The sequence below is a fragment of the Stegodyphus dumicola genome, chromosome 12, assembly GCF_044657685.1.
Source record: "Stegodyphus dumicola isolate Sdum_Otavi_A_Nest chromosome 12, ASM4465768v1".
Lineage (NCBI taxonomy): Eukaryota > Metazoa > Arthropoda > Arachnida > Araneae > Eresidae > Stegodyphus > Stegodyphus dumicola.
In genome coordinates, this window is record NC_140779.1 from 47,514,754 (window position 1) to 47,536,530 (window position 21,777).

The 21,777-nt window shown below is 31.9% G+C and overlaps 1 protein-coding gene across 4 annotated transcripts in view; it reads left to right on the top strand.

The window, feature by feature from the left end:
• rhea (Talin_middle and talin-RS domain-containing protein rhea) overlaps positions 1 to 21,777 on the top strand; it is a 194,189-nt gene that overhangs the window by 62,121 nt on the left and 110,291 nt on the right. For all 4 annotated transcript variants that reach the window (XM_085827690.1, XM_085827687.1, XM_085827689.1 and 1 more), the window contains exons 2-3: positions 18,466 to 18,632; positions 21,491 to 21,588. In XM_085827690.1, the coding sequence (XP_085683816.1) occupies positions 18,488 to 18,632; positions 21,491 to 21,588 (243 nt within the window). In that variant the 5' untranslated portion in view covers positions 18,466 to 18,487. The remainder of the gene's footprint in view (positions 1 to 18,465; positions 18,633 to 21,490; positions 21,589 to 21,777) is intronic.

Genomic DNA, 21,777 nt, shown 5'->3' on the forward strand with positions numbered 1-21,777 from the left:
AAATTTTCAGTATAAAACACCTTCAGAATGATATCGTAGAAAGTCTAGTGGATCAAGTGGATGATATCACAGAATTGAAAGTAAATCTGAAAACTAGAGAACATCTATTAAATTAGTTTTAAACCTTTTCAAATTTTCTTCATCTTGCGCCTAAAACTTTACTAGAATACTGTATTCTGTAGCCTAATTTAATATTGTGTAATATTGCTTTAATTGAGTAAAGGGATTTTTGTGTTGTAAGAAATGGTAGGTCAGATTTCTAACGAAAGCATCTTGTTTCTTATGGCTGATTTACACTAATTCGAAAATTAAAAAGATTCTAAACCTCAGTAACGGGGAGAGAAATTGTAGGGAAAAAAAAAACATAGTTTTACGAAAGTAATAATATAATAAAGGTAAAATTAATGAAAAGTTATCGATGTTTAATTCCTGCCTCGCCATTAACCCTGAAAAAGTAAGAAGTTGATTATAAAGTTATAATAAAGAAGGAAACGATTTGCCATTATTTTTTTCTGCGTGACATAATAGAAAATACCAGTTAAATAAAGGTGTAATCTAAGGCGTTTTATTAAATTATTGAAAAGAATGTACTATTATTCTTTAAGTGAGATTTTTATCTCTTAGTTTGATTGTAGTCAAACTCGGAGAAATTATGGTGTCAAACGGAAATATTAAAATTCCGGTTCAATTTCAGCATGCAGTTATTTCCTTGTTAGCCAATCCCAGAATTTGAAAATCAGTTGATTCTTGGCGCAATTAAAAATAATTTCTTGCTAATTACTTAAAGCCTGATTGTAATGTTGATTTGTTTGCCTTTTGGTGTGTACACTTTTTATTCCTGTTTGAAGATATAAAAATTCAGGCTATATAATGATGAAATGGTGAGGATTTTTTTTTTCTCTCTTTGAAAAATAATTTGTAAATGTTATAATTTTTAAAGGAGTGCCTGTAGCAAACGTAGCATGAAATAAAACCTTCTTGAAAGAACGAGATAAGCTGCTGTCTTCGTCTACTGAAGGTTTGGTGGTCCACTTAAGTTCAAATGGTGGGACCTCGTATTTGACCTTGTGAAAATAGGTCAGTGAAAGTGAAAATGGGTTGAAATATGTAACTTACGCAACCATTCCGAAGAATGCAGGTCATTAATTTTTTGAAATGGTAGTAAGTAGTCGTGTACGATGTGTTGGGTTTTTTTTTTTTTTTTTTTTTTTGTTTAATCTTGAGATTAAGCTCATCTTCATTTCTTTAGTTTTATTTATTATTTTACTTAAGTAAATGTGAAATTTTACACCTTGTCACAACACATGTTGAAAGAATATTGAAGCAATATTTGGATGCAGTAAACAAACTTTATGATGAAATGTAAATTTGCTTTCAGAATTGCAGTTTTGTAGGAATTCAGTAAAACAAGATTTTTATACAAAATAAATTGCTATTTTTAAATTAGTTTTAATTTTCTTTATCAGTTTAAGAATATTGTTGCATGTTTTATGTATTTATTCTTGTGCAAATGCGAATATTAGGTCAAAATTCGTTTCTTCCCTTTCCACTACTTGTTAAAAACCATGCCTTTAATTGTCAAATACAACTTTACGTTTGAAGGTCTATTAGTTAGAACCAGAATTATAGGTATTTTTAATATTACCGCGCAAATTGGAATTTAGAAATCTTAAATCGAGAGAGATGTTTATTATGACAGGTGTATTTAAAAACTGTACTTTTCTTCTCCTCCCCGTACATCTTCTGTCGACACTTAATTTTAATTAGTATTTGTATAAGATTGATTTAGAGCGTTCTAAAATATATTTCAGAAAACTGATAATAATTATGTTTTCGATTTGGGAAGAACCTTGATGTGGCATTCTTCGGTTTTCAATTTTTTTTTTTTTTTTTTTTTTTTTTTTTTTTTTTTTTTTTTTACTTTCCTGCTGATTTTGCAGTTTTTAGGTTATTTCTTCTTAATGCGTCGAAAACTAAATTCTGTTTTGTCTTTATTAATATAACTAAAATAAAGATCTAATCAATCTAGAAAAGGGTGATTTTATGATAATAAACACACTTATATTTCAAACGAACAGTGAGAGCATTAGCAAATTTAGTTGTTCTGGCTGTACTTAACGTTTGAGATACGTACGAATACTAATTTGACAGACAGTACAATAACTGATATTTCAATTTTAGTGTATATTATTTTATTCTTTGCTGCAGTAACTGTTTTCTTCTATCTGGTGATCTCAGAACTTTCGCTGCCAGCTACTGGCTGAGGTGTTAAGACCACTGAATATAGGTAGTTCTGTCCAGGTTCAAATTACAGCAAAAGGGATGTGTGTCTAGTGGGTGTTGTATTGGCTCTTCCTGTGTGTAACGTAAATACGAGAAAAGTTCTCTATAAAGACATTTCATTTTCTAGGCAGGTAGGCTTTTGTACTTTGGCATATTCAAATAAGCAAAGAAACATATAAACGCTTTTACAATTTGATATCATTCTAGGTGGAATCACCCTGAAGCATTTATTTGCATTCCTTTTAAATATCACTATTTGAATATTCTCGCAAAGTTTTACCAAATACCCGTTTGGTGATCTATCTGTCGTGAACCATGATCAAAACCAAATAAACAGATAAAATTAGTATACTAACCACACGAACAGCAACAGCACATAATTAAAAGTAAAATACAACGAAATTATGCGTACTTTTGTTACATTACCAGAAGACTTATTACGTTAACTTATACAACATTACCAAAAGAATGCTCTGATGTGAACCTGAAGATGACCTATATATTCCTCGATAGTTTCACTGTACTTGAACACACTATAAAAGCAGTACAGGCGATCTTATTTGACGTCTGTCAGTTGAAGCAGTCCTATTTCACATTTGCCAATAATCATCATCTTACTACTATAATTAGATAGAAAACAACATTGAAAACCACACCTCTTTTTCATTTGTTTAATGTCTTGATGTCTCTCAACCTGGCCAGAAATTTGTCACCATTGTGGGCAGATCATAATTCAGCAAGGTAATGAGGCAGCACTGCGGGTGTTGTTCCCCTCGTATTTTATACATCCCCCCGATGACCCCATAGATGCTCTATTGTCTGAGTATTGCCAGCATAGCAGGATCAACAAAAGTTTTTTAATGATTTTACCGTTAAGTAAGTATATACTCATTACCGATGGTAAATACAGGATAGGTCACCTGCTACTATGCTACGGCCCGATAAGTCACTTCTTGCGAAGATTTGTTAATATTTGAAACTAGTGATTGTTTTAATATTGTATTAAGATTTACAAGGTTGCTGGATTAAATGCTGAAATTGAGTTGATATCCTAAGTACTGAATAAGGATACAAGAAACTTGATAGTGTGCAGAAACGTAACGGAAAACTGTCGCACCGCCAGGAAAAAAAGGGGGAAGATTGAGCTGTTCGAAAGAAAATTTTATTAATGAAGAAAATGGAAGTTAGATTTTTCAAACGAGGAGCGTTTTATGTTGCAGAAGTATCTTTTTTTTTTTAAATATTTTTTAAGAAACGATTATTATGATCAAGGTAATAAAATATTTAGCACGCCTGTGTGTAAAATCAAAAGATCTTGTTCGCGTATGCTAAGTATCATATTCAATAAACTAGAAGTTTCCAGTAATAGGCATCATAAAGTTGTGACTTCTTTTCATATTGTAATTATGAATTCGGTGACAAGGAAAAATGTTGTAAAAGCAGAACATATTTTGACGTATCTCCAAAATGAAATGAACATTTTTTTCTTTACTGTAGTTTATGTACAATAGATATATTTATATTTATTTATTTAGAGTAAAATGCATATTTACAAATGTGTTTTACATCGCCGTGTTTGTTATATGTGTTAAGTATAAGCAAAACTTTTGCCCATTTTTTTCATATTTCTCAAAATATAAATTATAATAATCGTTTAGTTATTTACACATATTTAACTTATTGATAAGCTTACCTTCATTTCCGTGTTGAAACTGAATTTTTGAAAGCTCTGTATCTGAAGAATGTTGATCGTTTTTCCTGCTTTTCTGTGTTATAGCCTAATCTTTTGCTTTGTTTTACATATATATGCATTGAACTTTTTTATATTGATCTGAATGTTATTTATGATATTAAATCCTTCGAGAATAGAATATAAATTGAGAGCAATACAATATAAATTGTTTCATAAATAGTAATTATTACGTTATTGATGCAAAGATTATTTTTAAGTAAGGCCCGTTTTATAACAAACAAACAAAAAAAAAAAAAAAAAAAAAAAAAAAAAAAGAAAGAAAGTAAAAAATTTTCACAATTAAGAACATTTATTTTCGTAATTTACTTATAGTTCTGTATTTTCTTAATAATTCCCTTGTGAGTATAAATATTTATCGTAACGAACAAGGAGTTTTGGAAATAGTCCTTGGAATGCCCCCCCCCCTGGGAAGATAGTCGGTTATTCATGGCCATTTTCACTTCATTTGTATATTAACCTTTCTTGAACAGTCTCATTAATTTCTGCATTTATTATGACACATGTTGTCACCGCACACGAATACCTGCTGCTTTCGTATATCTGATTGTTTAGAATCAAATCAGTTTTTCATAGTCGGCTAGGCCCTCGATTTTCTTAAACTTTTTAATCTGGCACTACGAAACGTATGCAGACTGACACTATGAACGCTAGTAGCTTGGAATACTGCGCAAATTCCGGCAACCTGCATGCGCATTCATTCTCACGCACGCGCGAAATTTTAAACGACCAAACGATTCACAAATGGACCTTAAAAATAACTTGCGTAAATTTAACTACCAGGAGTGGTGTATTCAGTATGGGGAGCAATACTTGAATTACTCGGAAGAAGATAAAGCAAAATATTTGAGGAATGGAGAATATTTTCAAAATTCATTTTCGCATACTTTTGAGGATGTGATTAGGAAGAGCTGAAATGGATGTGCTATGTCGTCAAAGAACTGAAATGGGTGTGCTACAGCAAACTTTCTCTGCAGACGTATGTCCATTATCCTTCTTCCAGTACTCTCTTTTTGGTCTTAGTAGTATTATTTCCGTAGCAACATTTTCTTAGTACTATTTACTATTTACATTTACATTACATAAGTACTATTAACATTTATCTTAGTATTATTTAGAACTTCCCAACAGAAAAATCCCTAAATCTTCCATGATCTTTTAGTTTCACCATTGTAAAATATTTTTGTGATGCACTACAAGTTAATGGATATGCAGATAATATTGACCGGTTATATTATTGATATACAGGTATGCAGATAATATTGATATTATACTAAGAATAAATTTTGATGGAAATTTTTAATTTTAGGGGAGTATTGTCTGAAGATATTTGTAAGGTGATCTAAGAATCCTTAACAGGTTCTTGCAGTATATGTAAAAACCGAACAGATGAGTGCTATGCACTGGTTCTTGTACTTAAAATGCACTAAAGACCCCCCCCCAAAAAAAAAAATATGGCAGTGATAAATAATTGGTTAAGATTTCCGATCGACCTTAATAATCATAATTACAATAGTATGAAAATAGTACGTGATGGTTTCTTTTGTTGGCAGCTCCCTGAACAGTTTGTTTCCTTCGTAGGCACCCCTTTTTCGTATTGGTTAAATTTTGCTTTGCAGTATTTTCTTTATGCTAAAACTTTACAACAGCAAACCTGCTGTGGTCTTTTAGTTTCAAATTTATAAAGCATTTTTGTAATATATTATTAATCAGTGGCTATGTTGATAATACACTGCTGGCCATTAAAATTGCAACACCAGGAAGGAATGATCTGACGAACGTCAAAAAATCAGACGAAAGGAAGAAGTTGGCATATGCAAATGATCAGTATTTCTGCGCATTTAAACGACTCAAGAGGGAGAAACGGCATCTGAAGCACTGCATAAGAGAAAAGTTGTGCAGTGGATTTCTTTGTTGAGAGTGTAGATTATCGTTCCGTGATATTGTTCGTCGCACTGGTCGAAATCCAACCACTGTCAATGTGAATATGGAATCAATGGGTTGCTAAGGATCCTACTGAACGGCATACAGGATCTCAACACCCTCCCATGACTAACGCCCGAGAGGAAGACATATTGTGACGTCATCCCTGCAAAACTGTACGACCAGTTCACGGACTGTTAGTTAGGAAATGGGCATATTTGCAGCACGCTCAGTATCAGCTCGTACGGTGCGTTGACGTTTGCAGCAGTGTGGACTATCAGCACGATGACCATCACTTCGTCTTCCCGTGACAATGCTAGAGAAGACATCCATCATCTGTGGTGCGCCAAACAACAAAGCTGGATACACAAGTGGCGCAATGTCGCCTTTTCAGATGAGTCCGAGTTCTGCGTACAGTATTCTGATGGCCGTATACATGTCTCGAGTGTCCGAGGAGATCGCACATCGTCTGCCTGCATATGATATCGACATACGGGCCCTACACCTGGTGTGATGGTTTGGGCATCGACTGGGTACACGACACGCACATCTCTAGTTCAGATCGACGACAGTTTGAACTCAGATCAGTACATTTCTGACATCTTACGTCCAGTGGATCTGCGCTATCTTCGAGGCCCCCAGACACCATCTTTCAATAAGATAATGTAAGAACAAATCTTGCACGTTGTGTTCTGACCTTCTTCGATACACAGGGTATTCGATTGCTGCTCTGGTTTGCCTGGTCTCCAGATCTGTTTCCCATTGAAAACATATGGCCGTGGGTAATTTTAAGCATGTTTCATGAAGTTAAAATGTAAAGGGCAAGAGATAAATTATCTTGGTAAAAATTTTAAATGTTAATCTGTGTATGTAAAATAGTTGAGGGTGTTAAGAACGGCGTTTTTGAGGAAGGGAAAAATCTTAAGATTGGACCAGTATGACAAGCTAGTTACATTTATGCACTGGACTAATTTATAATGTAAACTACAATATGTTGCTTAAAAAGAAATTTTGATTTTTTTATGTAAATGCTGTGAGGTAATCCTTTCTGCGCAGTGGAAGCAGGAAAACTTTTCGTAAAGTTTTTAAAGGATAGTTAACTTGTAAATAGGTATGGAAAAAATCTTTACAATTTTTTCTGTGTATTAAAAAAAAAAAAAAAAAATTAACTGCAAACTTCCAGTAGTTAATTCTGGTAATAATGCATTTGAAAATATGCGTACGTACTGCATCTATACATAGTAATTTTGAAATCAGTTTTAAATAAAATGAGAAAAACTGCTTCTGTTTCATAAAAATGACTTGACATTTTAGTTTTTGCAAGGGTAGTGTGGAGGGAGTTCGCAGTACTATACCGCTCTATCTGTTAAAAAATAACTCGGCTAACATCCTGAGGTAACTCTTTTTTATTACTATTTTAATATTTTATAATTATTATTTTAATATTTTTCCTCTTGATCGTTTTATTAGTGCTGACAGAAAATCTTACTAATATTATACATAAAATAATAAAGAGATTTTTTTTCATTGCATTGCCATCTTTTTTTTAACGGAATTGGAAGAGCATTTATGGCGAACCCTTCAAATTTCATGGGTATCATTATTTACGATAAATGATTTGCATTAAAAAATATTTCTTTGATAAATCTTCCTCACTCTTAGGTAGATTTCTAAAATTCCTTTTTAAAATGCCTCTTGACATGCATATGAATAAAAATCGTAAGATTGCTGTCTAATGCAAAAATATCAGTAGCTCCAGAGACAGTTATGGTAATTTGTCATTGCAGTGTCTGTTTAATCTGATTCTTTATATCATGCTTGCATGCCATAACCTTTATCGAAAATAAATTATCATAATCTTTTTTTCAGCCTTACATTTAGTCGCGAATGAAAATACAGTTCAAGCTTTAAAAATAATTTTTAGTGAGTTGTATAAAGATCAGAATGAAATTCTCAGTACCGTATTTGCTGGAGTCATTGCCCTCCCCCGATTTTACTAATTTTGCCTCTTGAAGGCCAGCTGAGGAAATTTACGCGGTGTTTTATCATTCCTGAAGAAGAAAATCGTTTGATTAAAAGGTGCATAATATAACTTTATTTTAAAGAGGTCAGTTACAGATATTATTTTCATTACTACGCCTTTTAACTGCACAATTTGCTTTACTGCCAGTCTCTATATTGCGTGCTAATGTTGTAAATCAGATTTTTCTAAGTAATTTGGTGGAAAACAAACGAGAAAAATTTTCGAGTAATGGGCAATGGTTCAGTTGGCGCGTTTTGAAAGTTGTTTTCACGGCACAGCACGTAAGTCCGCAAAGAAATCCGTTTTAAAGGTAAGGGGACAACTCCTTTGAGAATTGATACTACTATTGCTAGTAGTCAGTTATTTTTAATTTGCTTTCGATTTACAAAGAATCATATTCTATTCAAAGCGTATCTGTAGAAACGATTTATCATGAATCACTTTGCCGTTCCAGTTTGTAAAATTTTACCTACAACAAGTCGCTTTTTTTACAGTAAGGAAACTTTATTATTACCATATAACAAAGAACAAATCCGAGTAAAGCCTTGGCGTATCGCTATAAATAATACCAGCGAGAAAACGTGAGATAGTTTTTCGTGTTATTTTTTTATAATTCTTACACTTGGTTGTCATATGCTGCCAGAATCTGATATCTTTTATACCAATTCAAATGAAACTGGGAGTATGAAAGTATGAAAAAACACGTTAATTAAATTGTTGAAAATTTTATATCAGTCTGTGTCATAGTTATCAAAGATATTCATAGAAATGTGTGAAAGTAAGGAAAAGAATGAAAAGGTGATCGGAAAATACCCAGTGCTTACATATTTTATCGAAGACTATAAAAGAAACTGTGAGATGAACGTTATGTAGATTAAAATTTAATTACCTTCCTTTAAAAACTGTAAACTAATTTCATTGCTTTAGTTCACTAATTACTGCTTATTTAATTTGTCATTTCTTTTTCCCTTAAAAACATTTTCTAACCAAGCCCCCCTTTTTTTAACCTTCTCCAGCAGTGCTTCTTAAACGTTTTTCATTCATGACCCCTTTTTATCATGGAGATTTTTTCGCGACTCCAGATATTAAATATAAAATAAATTTATGAAAATAAATGCTTTTTCATAAATAATTTTTGGTAAGCGTGATACACATGAAAAGTAGCAGTTTTACGATTTGATTCAGGTATACAAAAATTAATGAAAAAAAAACCACTTTTTAATGAGACGGATATGCTTCTTTTCTGCTGTCTAGCAAATTAAATCTCGGTTCAGTATTTGACATTTTAGAATTGAACGATACCTGGGTTTAATAAACGTTAAAGCCGAAAAATTGTTTCAGTTAAGTATGTGTTGCTAAATCAATTAAGTATGTGCTGCTGAATAAGTGAAGAACATTAAACAGCAATTCAGAAAATGTAGGAAATTCAGTTTTAGCTCCGATGCAAAATTCATTCAAGGATTTTTGTGGAAACTCAAATTTTGAGTCGCTCAGTAGCTCAAGAAATTCCTCTTAGATTTAAGTTAATCTCATTAACGTCAATTAAAAATTGTTTCTTTAAATATTGTTTCTGAATCCAAGATAACTTTTTGAGATTAAATTATTAAATTCGTTAACTGTGTTTTTAAGGTTTTTTAAGTATTTCTAATAATATTTGCAATTAAAGTTTTACTGATTTTTTTTTTAAATTATGAAATTCTCGTTGAAATCATTTTGAATGAATCATTTTCTACCTTATTCTTCAAAATGCTGAGCTTTTTAATAAAACCAGAATTTTAAGACTTTAAGTAAATATATTGTTAATATTTTTTCTTGACTAGACAGACATATTGAGATCATTTGAGTTTTAAAAAAAAATATATGACAAATATCACAGCTTCTTGATAGCTATAAATTATTTTGAAAAAAAGCAGCAAGATCGGACATTTGCTCTGTAATGAAATACTAATTTCATTGTAATAATAATAAATTATCTTAAGCTTCGTCCTCTTGACATCTATCTTACTTCTACGTATAGTAATAAACATATTCGGAATCCATATCTTTACTGAGATTTGAAGAGACTTTTAGTAAAGACTGTAATTTTGACAGCATCTAGAAGAATATCATTCAGTTCCGTAATTTTTTTTTTTTTTTTTTTTTTTTTTTTGTCACAAGGCCCTCTCAGTTATGTGATCTTTGCATCTCTCAGTTATGTGATTTTCACATTCTCAGTTATGTGATCTTTAAGTTCTGCGAGCTTTACTAGCTGCTTTAATAAATTATCTAAAACTAATGTTTTCGCCCGTTATCTCTTTTGCACTATCCATGCATATTCCTGTGCAGATTTTCCATTCTAAACCTTCAGTTTTAACCACTTGCGCTACGACTAAACTTCACGGTTGTGGTGCCGTGCGCTACAATATAACAAGCGGTAAAGTGTCTCATTTATGCCGCTCCGCGTCTGCGAGAGCAATCCAAAGCTGTAACTCGAGAAATAAACAATCTCGTTGTTAGGCGGCGTGTGCACCACATTATTTTCATTTTTGCGATAAAAGCCTATGGACGTGGTGTTCACGTCGCTCGCGGTTTGAGACAAAAGCATCTCGACGTGCGTGGCATGACTTTTTAACGCAAATGGTTAAAAACATTTGTCAGTTTTATTATATGTGTCTTCCTCTGTTATATGTTTTTCCAAAGGACAAAAAAAATTATAATTCATAGGAGATTTCTTTATAAGTGTATCTGACATAAACTTACATTTGATATTTTTTAAATATCAATTGTTTCGTCCAATGAATCGTAAATTTTGGGCTTTAAAGTCTAATAATAAGTTGCTCGAATAATAGCTAATTTCGTAGTAATAATCGTAGCTAATTTCAGAAATTCTGTTGCGATAGTGCCATATTTAATTCCGTGAATTATTTCTATCATTTTAGTGGCAGAAGGTAATAAAGATCTTCTTCAATGATATATAGTTTTTTTATTTTTAGAATTCAGGTATGAAAGTTTATGACGAGAATAAATTATTTTTCGGTAACGGTCATAAATTTCCCAAAATAATGTTTTACTTTATTCGAAGAATTAAACAGTCGTTTGCACTACTCTTTACAAACGCATCGTAGGAAGGTTGCTTGGTTTCAAGATGCTTTTTTAAAATTTTGATGGTTCCAAACTGTCCATAGCCAAAATATTATTGCAAATTAAACAAAGAGGTTGTTCATAACCATCACGGTTGTTGAAAGTAAAGCCAAATTGGAGAAATATTTCATCATATATTTTTTCGCATCTTAGATGCTGCTATCTGATAACGATATCCTTCTGTAACATAATCATCTGCGTCACTGCCTTTGCTATTCAAGTCATTTATCCATAGGAAAAAAAAAAATTTTTTTTGTTCTAAAATATAAACAAAATGACATTTCTCATAAAAGTTATTCAAATAAATATTAATTTTAATCGAGTTGAGCAGTAAAATGTATGTGGTGCAGGACATTACGTAGAACATTAGAGGCATACTTTGATTCTGAAATAACTCTATGCTTAACTTGCAACGGAACACCACAGTTATAATGCACTTAATGGTATTTTTAGTATGTAAATATAATTTACAGCTCAGCTAGTATTACGGTTTCGTAGTTGAGAAAATGTAATACCGTATTTCCTTGCGTATCCGCGCCCTTTATTTTTGCTACTTTTATCGCTTGGAAATCGAGAGGGGAAAATTATTCAAATAATTCAGTTACCAACGGATGCGGTTACTGTAAGAACATGTCTAATGAAAAGTAGTGGCAATTGAACTACAAGTAACTATCACAATATTATTTCTTTAAAAGAAGTTTACATTCCAGTAAGAATACATAGTAATATTATATTATCTAAGAAGATATATTCATTTTTACATCATTGGAATTTCAATCTAGTTTGTTCTTATTGCTGTCTTTCCAACTTCTTAGGTCTCAAATCATCCATAAATAATTAAGATGAATGTGTAGTTGACTCAGCGAAATCGTAGATTGAATGTCAGTTCACGTTTACTTCGCTCTGATTGGTCGGTTCGTGTATTAGGTTGGCACGTAAGTTCAGCAGAAGGAAAAGCTCGGCGTAATCTTTGCTGGTAGTTTATGAAGGTTTATCTTTGTTAGTAAGATGAAAACAATCAGGGCGAATCCATTTTAAAATTAAAGGGAGCTCGTTCTCCGAACGCGTTGAGGAAGGGGGAAAATTACGCGAATATTTTTTTAATTTTCAGAACCTGGCTATAAAAGGCTAGAAAGAAAATATGCGAGGGAGGAATACGGTATATTAAAGGTAAAGAAGGGATTGCTACTGATGTGCGTATCAATTCATGTCTCTGAATTGTATTTTCGCGACCACAGCATTTCGCTTTGCTACCTCCAATAGCGGTCGCGAGCAACAGTTATTGCCATTGCTCATTTGTCATATTTCCTGCTCCAAAATAACCTAACGACTCTACAATGGCGCCCGACCTAAAAGGTGGTGGTTGATGATTCTTCACCACCAGGATTTGGCGATTGGGCCTCATAATCCGCTGTCGCCCTTTAAAAGGGTGTGTATATAAGATATTTTCTTCCTCCTTTATTCATGCCTTCGTGGTGTAATGGTAGCACACTCGGCGCGTATTCGAGAGGTCCAGGGTTCGAGTCCCGGCGAGAGCATTACTCATGTCTCCTCCTTCAAAATAACCTAATGACTCTACAAACCTGTTACTATTCATTCCGTGCTAAATGCGTCGTGTACTTTTTTTTTTTTTTTTTTGCTATTATACTTTTTTAATCTTTTAAGTACTACAATTGTACCTTTGTAGTATGAATTTCATCTCTCCGAGTTAATTATTAGTAGAATTACAGCCAAAATCAAAAAAGTAAGTAAGAGTAAGTTTTACACACTGCTGTATGTGAATGGAATAGATGCAAGAGTGTTTTCGTAGTGTTCTCCATGCGTAACGTTAGTACGAGGCAGTTTCCTGTATAACATCATGTACGATGGCATTGTTCTTTTTAGGTCGATAGCCTGTGCATGCTTTGCTGTATTCAAATGAATAATGAAACACCTTAAAGGAATATTAGTATAGACACAGTATCTTAGTCTTATAAACGTGCACTTGATGTTTTCTTAAAAAGTGAGATTCATAAACGTTGTGTACGAAAATTACAATATTATTAAATTGTAATGCCGTAGACAAGAAAAAACGCAAACTATTGAGAGTTAATGTAATATTGATTAAAAAGTGTTCTTGGTAAATGGAACGTTTTTCTTAAAAATCAAAGTGATGTATAATGTGCTTTAAAATAAAAGGATATTTATTATTTTATATAAATTTATCAAGTACATTTCCCTTCGCTTCTGGACGTATCTGGCTAGTTTTTTTACTTTTACTTTTATCTCTGCGTATATTTCCTATCATCCAAACTTATTATCGGTCCACCATCTTTCAACTATGTATAGATCATTCCCGTCTTTTAATAATCCCCGACCCCCTTCCATGGATATTGATAAACGATTCCCCTATATGCGTCATTGAAAATAACAAAATAAAAAAAAAAAAAAAAAACTCTCAATATAAACTTATTTATCACCGGCTTAATATACCGATAATATTTTAATACATTATAATTAACGGGTCGCATGCCTTTACACGGGCGCTTGCGAACACGCCTATATGTATATTCGAAAAAAAAAAAAAATTAGAAAAATATGAAGCTAAAATAAGCTGCTCTTGTCGGATGGGAAGTAGAGGTTCCTGATCGTCCGTATCCCTTGGCAACCAAACACGCCCAAATAGATTGGCTAACAAGGGGTGAGCCCCAAGATCCGATAGAAATCCCGAGGATGAGGGAGCTTGCGATATTTAATAGGGCGATGGAAGCGTCATTCGGCGCCTGCATGGCGTAACTATACGTCTGGCTTGGGTTTCAAGAAATTTGGAATTCTTCTCCCCCCCCCTTCTTTCACAGTTTGCCCAGCGGTTTGGGTTACGCTAATGTGTTCCATTCTGCGCTTGCTTTTCTAGGGGAGGTAGAGATAGGGTGGACGATCAACTTTACTACGGTGGCGTCTGTGTAGTTTTATATTTGTCCGGAAAAATTCAACCTTTGTAATGTGTGTGGGGAATAAGATTGAGTTATATTTTCTTCCGTAAGTATTGAACTTTTTGTGATGGGTAACTAAGTATCTGTTGCTGAAATACTTCCGAGTATTTACTTTTATAATGGAGAGAGAGCATTTTTTAAAAAGTTAAATATTTTTCCTCTCGTTTTTAAGTTAGGCTGTTTTTATATAAGCTCTTAAAAGCAAAAATTTGAAGAGAAGAATTTCCTGGTGTATATTTAATATGGCTTATGAAGTACAGAGATAGCTTATGGATTTAGTAGGTGTAACTTATTAGTTCATTATCAAGATATTATTTGCTGTATTTATGCTATGTATGGGAAGAAGACAATTTTTTTCCCTATGAATTGTTCCTAAGAATCTGTTTGAGTTTTTGATTGCTTAATTTCAGGTTAATGTTATTTCGTCTTTCGCTATGTAGCACCTAAGCGAAATTAAAACCACGTTAAAGTTTTAAAAGTCGGTGCTTCATTTCGACCAGTGAACATTCGAATTGCCGAGAGTACAAGTGAAGTGTGCGCTTTTTAATTTTGTCATCGAATGAAATTCTACTTTAATGCGGACTTTATGTAAATGCTTTTATAAGCCTTTGGTTTCTACCTAAAATAAAATGCCGTGATACATCCCAAAAGGTATTCTTCTCTTATTTATTATTATTTTTTATAAAAATGTTTCATAGACTTATTTTTCTCTCTTTTTACAGATTTCTTTGTTTAATTTTCATTTATTTTTTCTGTCAGTATTAGAAAACAAATTATGTTGTCAAAGGAAAGAAAAAAGAAAATAAGAATTCGTAAGATCTCTGCTGCGTAGTTATATTTTCTCCTTCTTTCCGCATGCCTTCGTGGTGTAATTGGAAGTATACTCGTAATTGGAAGTATAGTATTCGAGAGATCCAGGTTCGAGTCTCGACGATTGCATTGCGGATTTCTTCAATTTTTTACCTTTAAAAAAAAGAAAAGAAAAGAAAAAGAAGAAGAACTAATGACTCTGTATCGTGATTTTTGTTTTCCAACTTGGAGTTTTGTTAAACTGATATCTAGAAATTAAGTTAATATCGACGGGTTCAGAAGTGATGAAGTTGTTATTACATACCGGTTTAAATTCGCTTTCTTTGTACATAATAAATGTCTTCCGGTAATTTGTACAAAAGAATTAAAAGCTATTTTAGGGTAGATGAAATAGTAAGAAAGTTTGCAAATTAGTTAATGAATAAGTATTAAATGCTCCATTACTGTTTAAGAATCAATATGGATCTTGGTTTTATTTAGCGCACTCTCCTTTTTTATATTTATTTTGAATAATAGTAAGATTGACCGGTATTTTTTCTGGTCATTATTATTATTACTTTAAAATTGCTATTGATAAAATATTTTCTCCATTACATTATACTTAAAACTTCAAAAACTGTTTCTTGTTATGGAACTTTCTGATTATATGTATTCCCTGTTTCAACAATCGGTAAAATTGCCCACCTCTTACCGTATTTTCGAATGTACGCGCGACAGCCAACCCACGCATGCGCGTACCGCACACGTGTTTGAATTTACGCGGATGTACACATTTTATATTTAATCGTCTTTTCGCTGAATATTCATTGTCATTCGGCTGCAAAAATTTAAATATCGGTCACACAGTCCCCCCCTTTGTCATAAAATTTCTTGTTTCTTATAAAATGCTTCTTTTTACTAGAATTTATGAACAGAATAGTATCTATGAGCGGTAATGATAACCAAACAAATGTTTCGCCCAATGATTTGGCGACTTTTGTAGAGGTGCAGATGATCAAAAAGTACTTTTGCTATCATTGCAAACAGTATTTTCTCGTTAAAAACAATTACGTTAATTTCGTTTCCAACCTGTTTTCTTGTTTTATTAGTTTCAAATTTGCCTAAGATTTTCTATACATTTTTCTTGCGAAGTTATGTTTTTTCATTAATCGAAATTGTTATTGCAATTCTTATCAGACTTTAATTTTCGGAAAATTATAACTTCCTCCTCATTATAATTAAAGTACGTCAAACTAAATTTTACATTACAGTATGAATCTCATGTCCCCCCCCCCAAAAAAGAGGGGGAAATTTACTTCTCATTTTGGATTCCGTAACTACTGTATTAAGGTTGAAAAATTATTGCCATATAGCTCCACTAATCTTATTCAAAAAAATTTCAGCAAAACAGTGTAATTTTACAAATTGGCATAGCATATTTCATTTTTTGAGAGTAGCTGTTACAGAAATGCATGAAATCTTTATGTGAAGCAAACACTTGTCTGAGCTAGAATTTTGCGTTATTTCCGGGAAGTAATAAACCCAGTATAAAAAAGGGAACAAAATTCATCTTTTTACTGGTCTGTTAAAGCTAATAAAAGAGTCAAACTTTATTGAATTTTCCCTTTGAAATACGATAATTCGTACCTAAAAACCAAGCATAATATATTCTTTAATGATAATTAATTTTTGATGTAGTGTTATATAAATTCAAATTAGAAAACTCATATGAGTCTCTAACTTTTTCTCATAGTCTTTCGTCTGTGCTGTAGTAAAGAGATAAAAAGTTGACACTAGAAATGTAAAATCATTTGAACACCTTTTTTAAAGCAAAATGCCATCCTATATGAAAATACATTTTAACTTCTTGAGTTTTCCGTTATTTACTGAATCTCTGAGGTGGTGTATTAGTAAATATTTTGCTAAATTGTATTAAATGTTTTTATTTTTTATTTACCCTTTGGAATGTCTGTATACTGTTCTACAACGGAAGTCAACCTTTATTTCGAAAGGTGGAGAGGGGAAGACTTAGACGAGTGCTAAGATGTTATTGCTATTATGCCATGTGATTTCAGTTTGCAGCCTAATTTTAATAAGCTAAAAGTGGAAAGTTTTTTTTTTTTTTTTTTTTTTTTTTTCCTTCATGCAAAAGATTTCATCGGCAAATACTTTGTCAACTTTTTGATTGTCTATCTTTGGTCGATATCATTCGAAAGGTCCCGCTATGGTTGGCGAAATTTGCATAGAGTACAAGAATAATTTGTTATCATGAGAAGGTGGTTCTCGGATCTGCTGTTCTATGGGTCTTTTTGTATGCATGATTTATGCAAATGAATTTCCTATGTTTTTAAAATAAGTGAGAAATGAATATTTTAAAAACGCAATTTTAACTTTGCTCATCTTTAAAATAACTTTATAAAAGTTACAAAGTTGCAATAATTTAACAATTGTAATTTTTAATTTGTAAAACTTTATAAATAAAATGTATCTTTATAATAAACAAGAGTTAATTTATTCAAAATTTAAAAAAATTCAAATTTGTTATTAAATTTATCATAAACTTTCTTCCCATTCCTTCTTCTTTTAAGATAGAAACATTAATTTTGACCATGGAGTTCTCTTTTTGGTGGTGATTTTAGGACTGCGCAACTTTGTGGTCATTGCCTCCACTATTTACATAACCTAAGCCTACTGATTTCCCCCCCCTTAAAACTATATTCTTATGCTCTTAATATGAATGCTTAAAGCTTTCTTTGGCCTATGTCTTGAAAGCTATTAATGGTATTTCTATTTTGACATAAATAGGCCCATTGTTTATATCAACGGTTCTTAACCTTTTGACTAACGCATGCCATCTAAACAAAGATTGAAAACCTTAGTACCACCACCACTCTTGAACAAAGCTAGATCACATAAATTTACAAATGTTAGAAAAAAGACTCAATCATGATGTTGGGGTTTTAATTTTTGAATTTAATAGTTAAAAATACTTTGCTTCTTTGCATACCACCAATGGTACGCGTACCACCGGTTGAGAACCCTTGGTTTATATTATTATTGTAGGATAAGCTTGTGATCTTTTTTGTGAGGAGGGATGCACTAAACATTGGTTATAGATTTAGTTTTCATTCTCCTTTTGATATTTCTGGTCTATTCATGATTACATGAGGATTATTTATTGCCAAAGCAACTGTTTTATATAAGTAGTCAAGTAAAAAATATGCAAACATTACAATTATTTTAAGTAAAAGATTTATTCATAAGGGGTTTGCTTCTTTAATTTTTCAAGGCAAGCATTTCATGAAAAACCAACAATTAAGAATTTTTTGGAATAATTCTAACTTTTATTTAAACTTTTTGAAACAAAATTTGGGAAATAAATGATACATTTAAATGTTAGTAATAGTAATGCTTCATTCAGTTTTTTCTGAATCTGAAAGTAAATGGCTGTTTATGTAAAAAGGTGTATAGAATATTTATAATTGTCTAGATATGTAAAGAAAAATTTTTTTGTTGAGAATTATGTTGTATTAAATTTTCTTTCATTGGTGCCATAAATGTTTTTGCCTTTTTCAGTTATGTAATATGATTTGTTTATATTTTAGGTGACATATATTGAAACACAATATGTCGCTCTCACTTAAAGTGAGTATTGTTGAGAAAAATGTTGTCAAAACTATGCAATTTGAGCCCTCCACAATTGTCTACGATGCATGTCGAATGATACGAGAAAAAATTTCAGAAGGTGGAGGAGATTCGGGGCTAGGCGAGTGTAAGTAAATATTTATTATATATTAGAAATCAAATGCAAATATCAACACATTGATGTAAAGTGGGAAAATTTTATCCGTTTTCTCTTATTTATTTCATTTTGTAATGTTGTGAAAATCCTTAAAATTATTTCTTTGTATTATATTGTAGTATGTAAAGCAAAAAATTCCAATAAATTAAAACCGTGTTTTACTTCAAAATTTTAAAAATTTTGTAATCATATATATTGTGTAAAATATGTGTGTACAGTACAAAGTCCAAGATATGGAACTGTCGGAACATCTTTGGATTTGATATAGGATTCATAGATCATCAGTTCAAATCTACTGTGATGACATGTAGAAATTATAAAATTTTACATATGAAATAATGAAGCATTTATCCACGGAATCGAAATTTAAAAAAAAAGTTAAATTGTTTGTTTTATCTGCTTTTTTTTTTTTTTTTTTTTCCCAGTACAAGTTATTTAAGTCCTGTAACTTCTTTGTTAAGAATTAAACTATTAATTTAAATCTTTTCGTTCTCAGCAACCTCTTTATCATTTTTTAATTATTGGTAGCAGTATTTTCTGTTGCATTCATACTAAAGATTTTACAATCTGTTAGTTGATTGATGTTGAGGCATTGTTATTGCAATGGAGAACTGTTATATCATCACCATCATTTTTTATCATTCTCCCTTAATTAAAAAAATGCTTATGTATTTTGCCCTTGACCATTTCCCTCAATACTGCAGAACAGCTGAATTTATTGCCAGTATTGTGTAAGCATGATGTCTCAAAACGACACATTCAGTATGAGTTTCGAATTTGTTTTATCGGTTTCATATTTTGGAAAACTTTAACGAATTTTTTATTAAAAAACTCAACAATTTCAAAACGAGTATTGGCATACTGTACGGAATAAAACATTTATTATATCTCCAGTGCACAAGCCTGGCTATCAGAAAGATATGCTGTTTTTAAATACTTTTAGCCCAAATGCTCTTGAAGTGTATATCTGTGTGTAAATGAAAAAGTTGTCCCTGTGGGCTTCGTAAAAAATCTGAAAGCTTTCAGATTTTCTTTCTTTTTTTAACCTTCTGCAAGTTATATAAACAGTTGCAAGTTATGTAAGCATGCACCATTGATTTCACTAAATATTTGAAACTTGGTGTGTTCAATGCAGTGCAGATCAGTAGGCAGGAATTAGATACAAAAGTTAGGTGTAGGAATAATATGCTATCTTAACCTCTTTTTCAAAATGCAAAAAGTGCGGATTCATTTTTTGGAAAAATTTAAGCTATGTTCTTTATTTCCATATTTTTTACTAAAAATATTAGCATTGTGTAACAGTTTATCTTACCTTTATTGACGTAAGCGAGAGGCGTGGTCAGTAAAAAAATCACAAGGTCTAATGCCATAACCCATGGAAGTATAAGGGGAGTTGCTTAACTTTATTTTAAAATGGCATAATGCAACAGCTTCCTCTTAATGGGCCCTAATAAGAATTTCTCTTTCGTTTTATTTAACGCTGAACTTCAGTAAGCCATCAGAATTGTATGAGGAAGTTATAAATTAACTGCTCTTTCTCAGTTTTTCTCTTGCATTTTGTAAAACGAATTACAATTTTTGACCTGCTTTCTACAGAACAGCTAGAAGTTTCAAAGATGTGGTACTGGTTATGCTGATGTACATGCTTTTGAGCATGACTGACAATAAAAGACTGCAGAACTAATCAAAATGACACAATAAAAGACATTTCAGAAAAGCATAACAACACTTAGATTCATTTTTAAATGATTTTGTGTGGTATTGATTTCATAAAGCAAGTGACAGTTTGTCGTTATTTTATATTCTAATAGGGATATTTGACCACTGGAATGTTCTCCACTGGTTTCAGTGAATTTGTCAGATAATCTTTAAGTATGAGCTTGTTTAAAATTTTTATATGCCATATTCACAGCTAGTATCTAGTTATTACCGAATTAAATCTAAAAGGGTCTATTATTATTTAGTTAAATAGACAGCAGTTTGTTCCTTCAAACTTCCATTGGAATCATTGGTGCAGTTTCGGCATGATCTGTGCTAACAGTCATGTTCGATTGGAAGGTACTTAAGTAATTTTGAAAATTTCGGCTTTTGCTTGTGATATCCTTCCAAATTCATGGCTGTCATCATCAACACCTTAAAATATAGTAGGCATAAAAAAAATTATGTGCAGGCATATCTTCTCATGACCTTGCAGTGCTCTGCAAAGGCGATTTTATGTTAAAACGCTTAAAAAATTCTTAAATTATCTTCCAAGTATTCAGGAAATGTAGCGTAGATTTTAAAATGGCTACATTATATCTGCATTTTAGTGTGTGCAGCGCTCCAATACCAACTAGCTGGGTAATAAATGCTCATTTGGGAGGAAAGAATAAGGCAGAGACATTATCTTTTACGATAAGTGAAGTACGAGTCAAGCAGTTGTCTATAATTAGGACAATTTTTGCATCATCCAATAACTAACGATTTCAAACGTTATCTAGCCATGGGTACAAAATGAATTCACTTGCAGATTGTTCAGTTCCTTCAGTATGAGTTGATGCCTTTTGGCAAAATTTTTAACTGCCTTATAAATTTGGTTAACTAACCTGTCAAATATGCATAATCAGTTTTTTTAAGTCCATATCTTTACAAAATATTTTGACTTGAGCAATTAGCTTTGGATGGCCGTCCCTCACTGTGGCACTGTCTTACACATTTAAATCATGACTTTGTATTCACTTTTAACATAACATGATGTTATACTCATATTATCAATAACATTTTATTATATTAATGTAGATTTAAGTTAAATTTGTGTGCTTTAATTTTGCCTTTTTTGTGATCTTTAGCAAAAAATTATGGCCTTTTTCTCGCTGATGAAGATCCCAAGAAAGGGGTTTGGTTAGAACCTGGTAGATCTCTTGAATATTATTTATTGAGGAATGGGGTAAGTATCTTGGAAGGAAATTAATTTCTAACTATTTACTAGATTATGTGAACAAAAAGAATTAATGATCTTGCTTTTACTGAATTTTAAACTTGTATTGTTTAAAAAAGGGTGTAGCTACATTAAAAAAGAAAATAAACCTAAAAAAAAAAAAAAAAAAAGATTAAAAGTAAAAAGACTAAAATATTC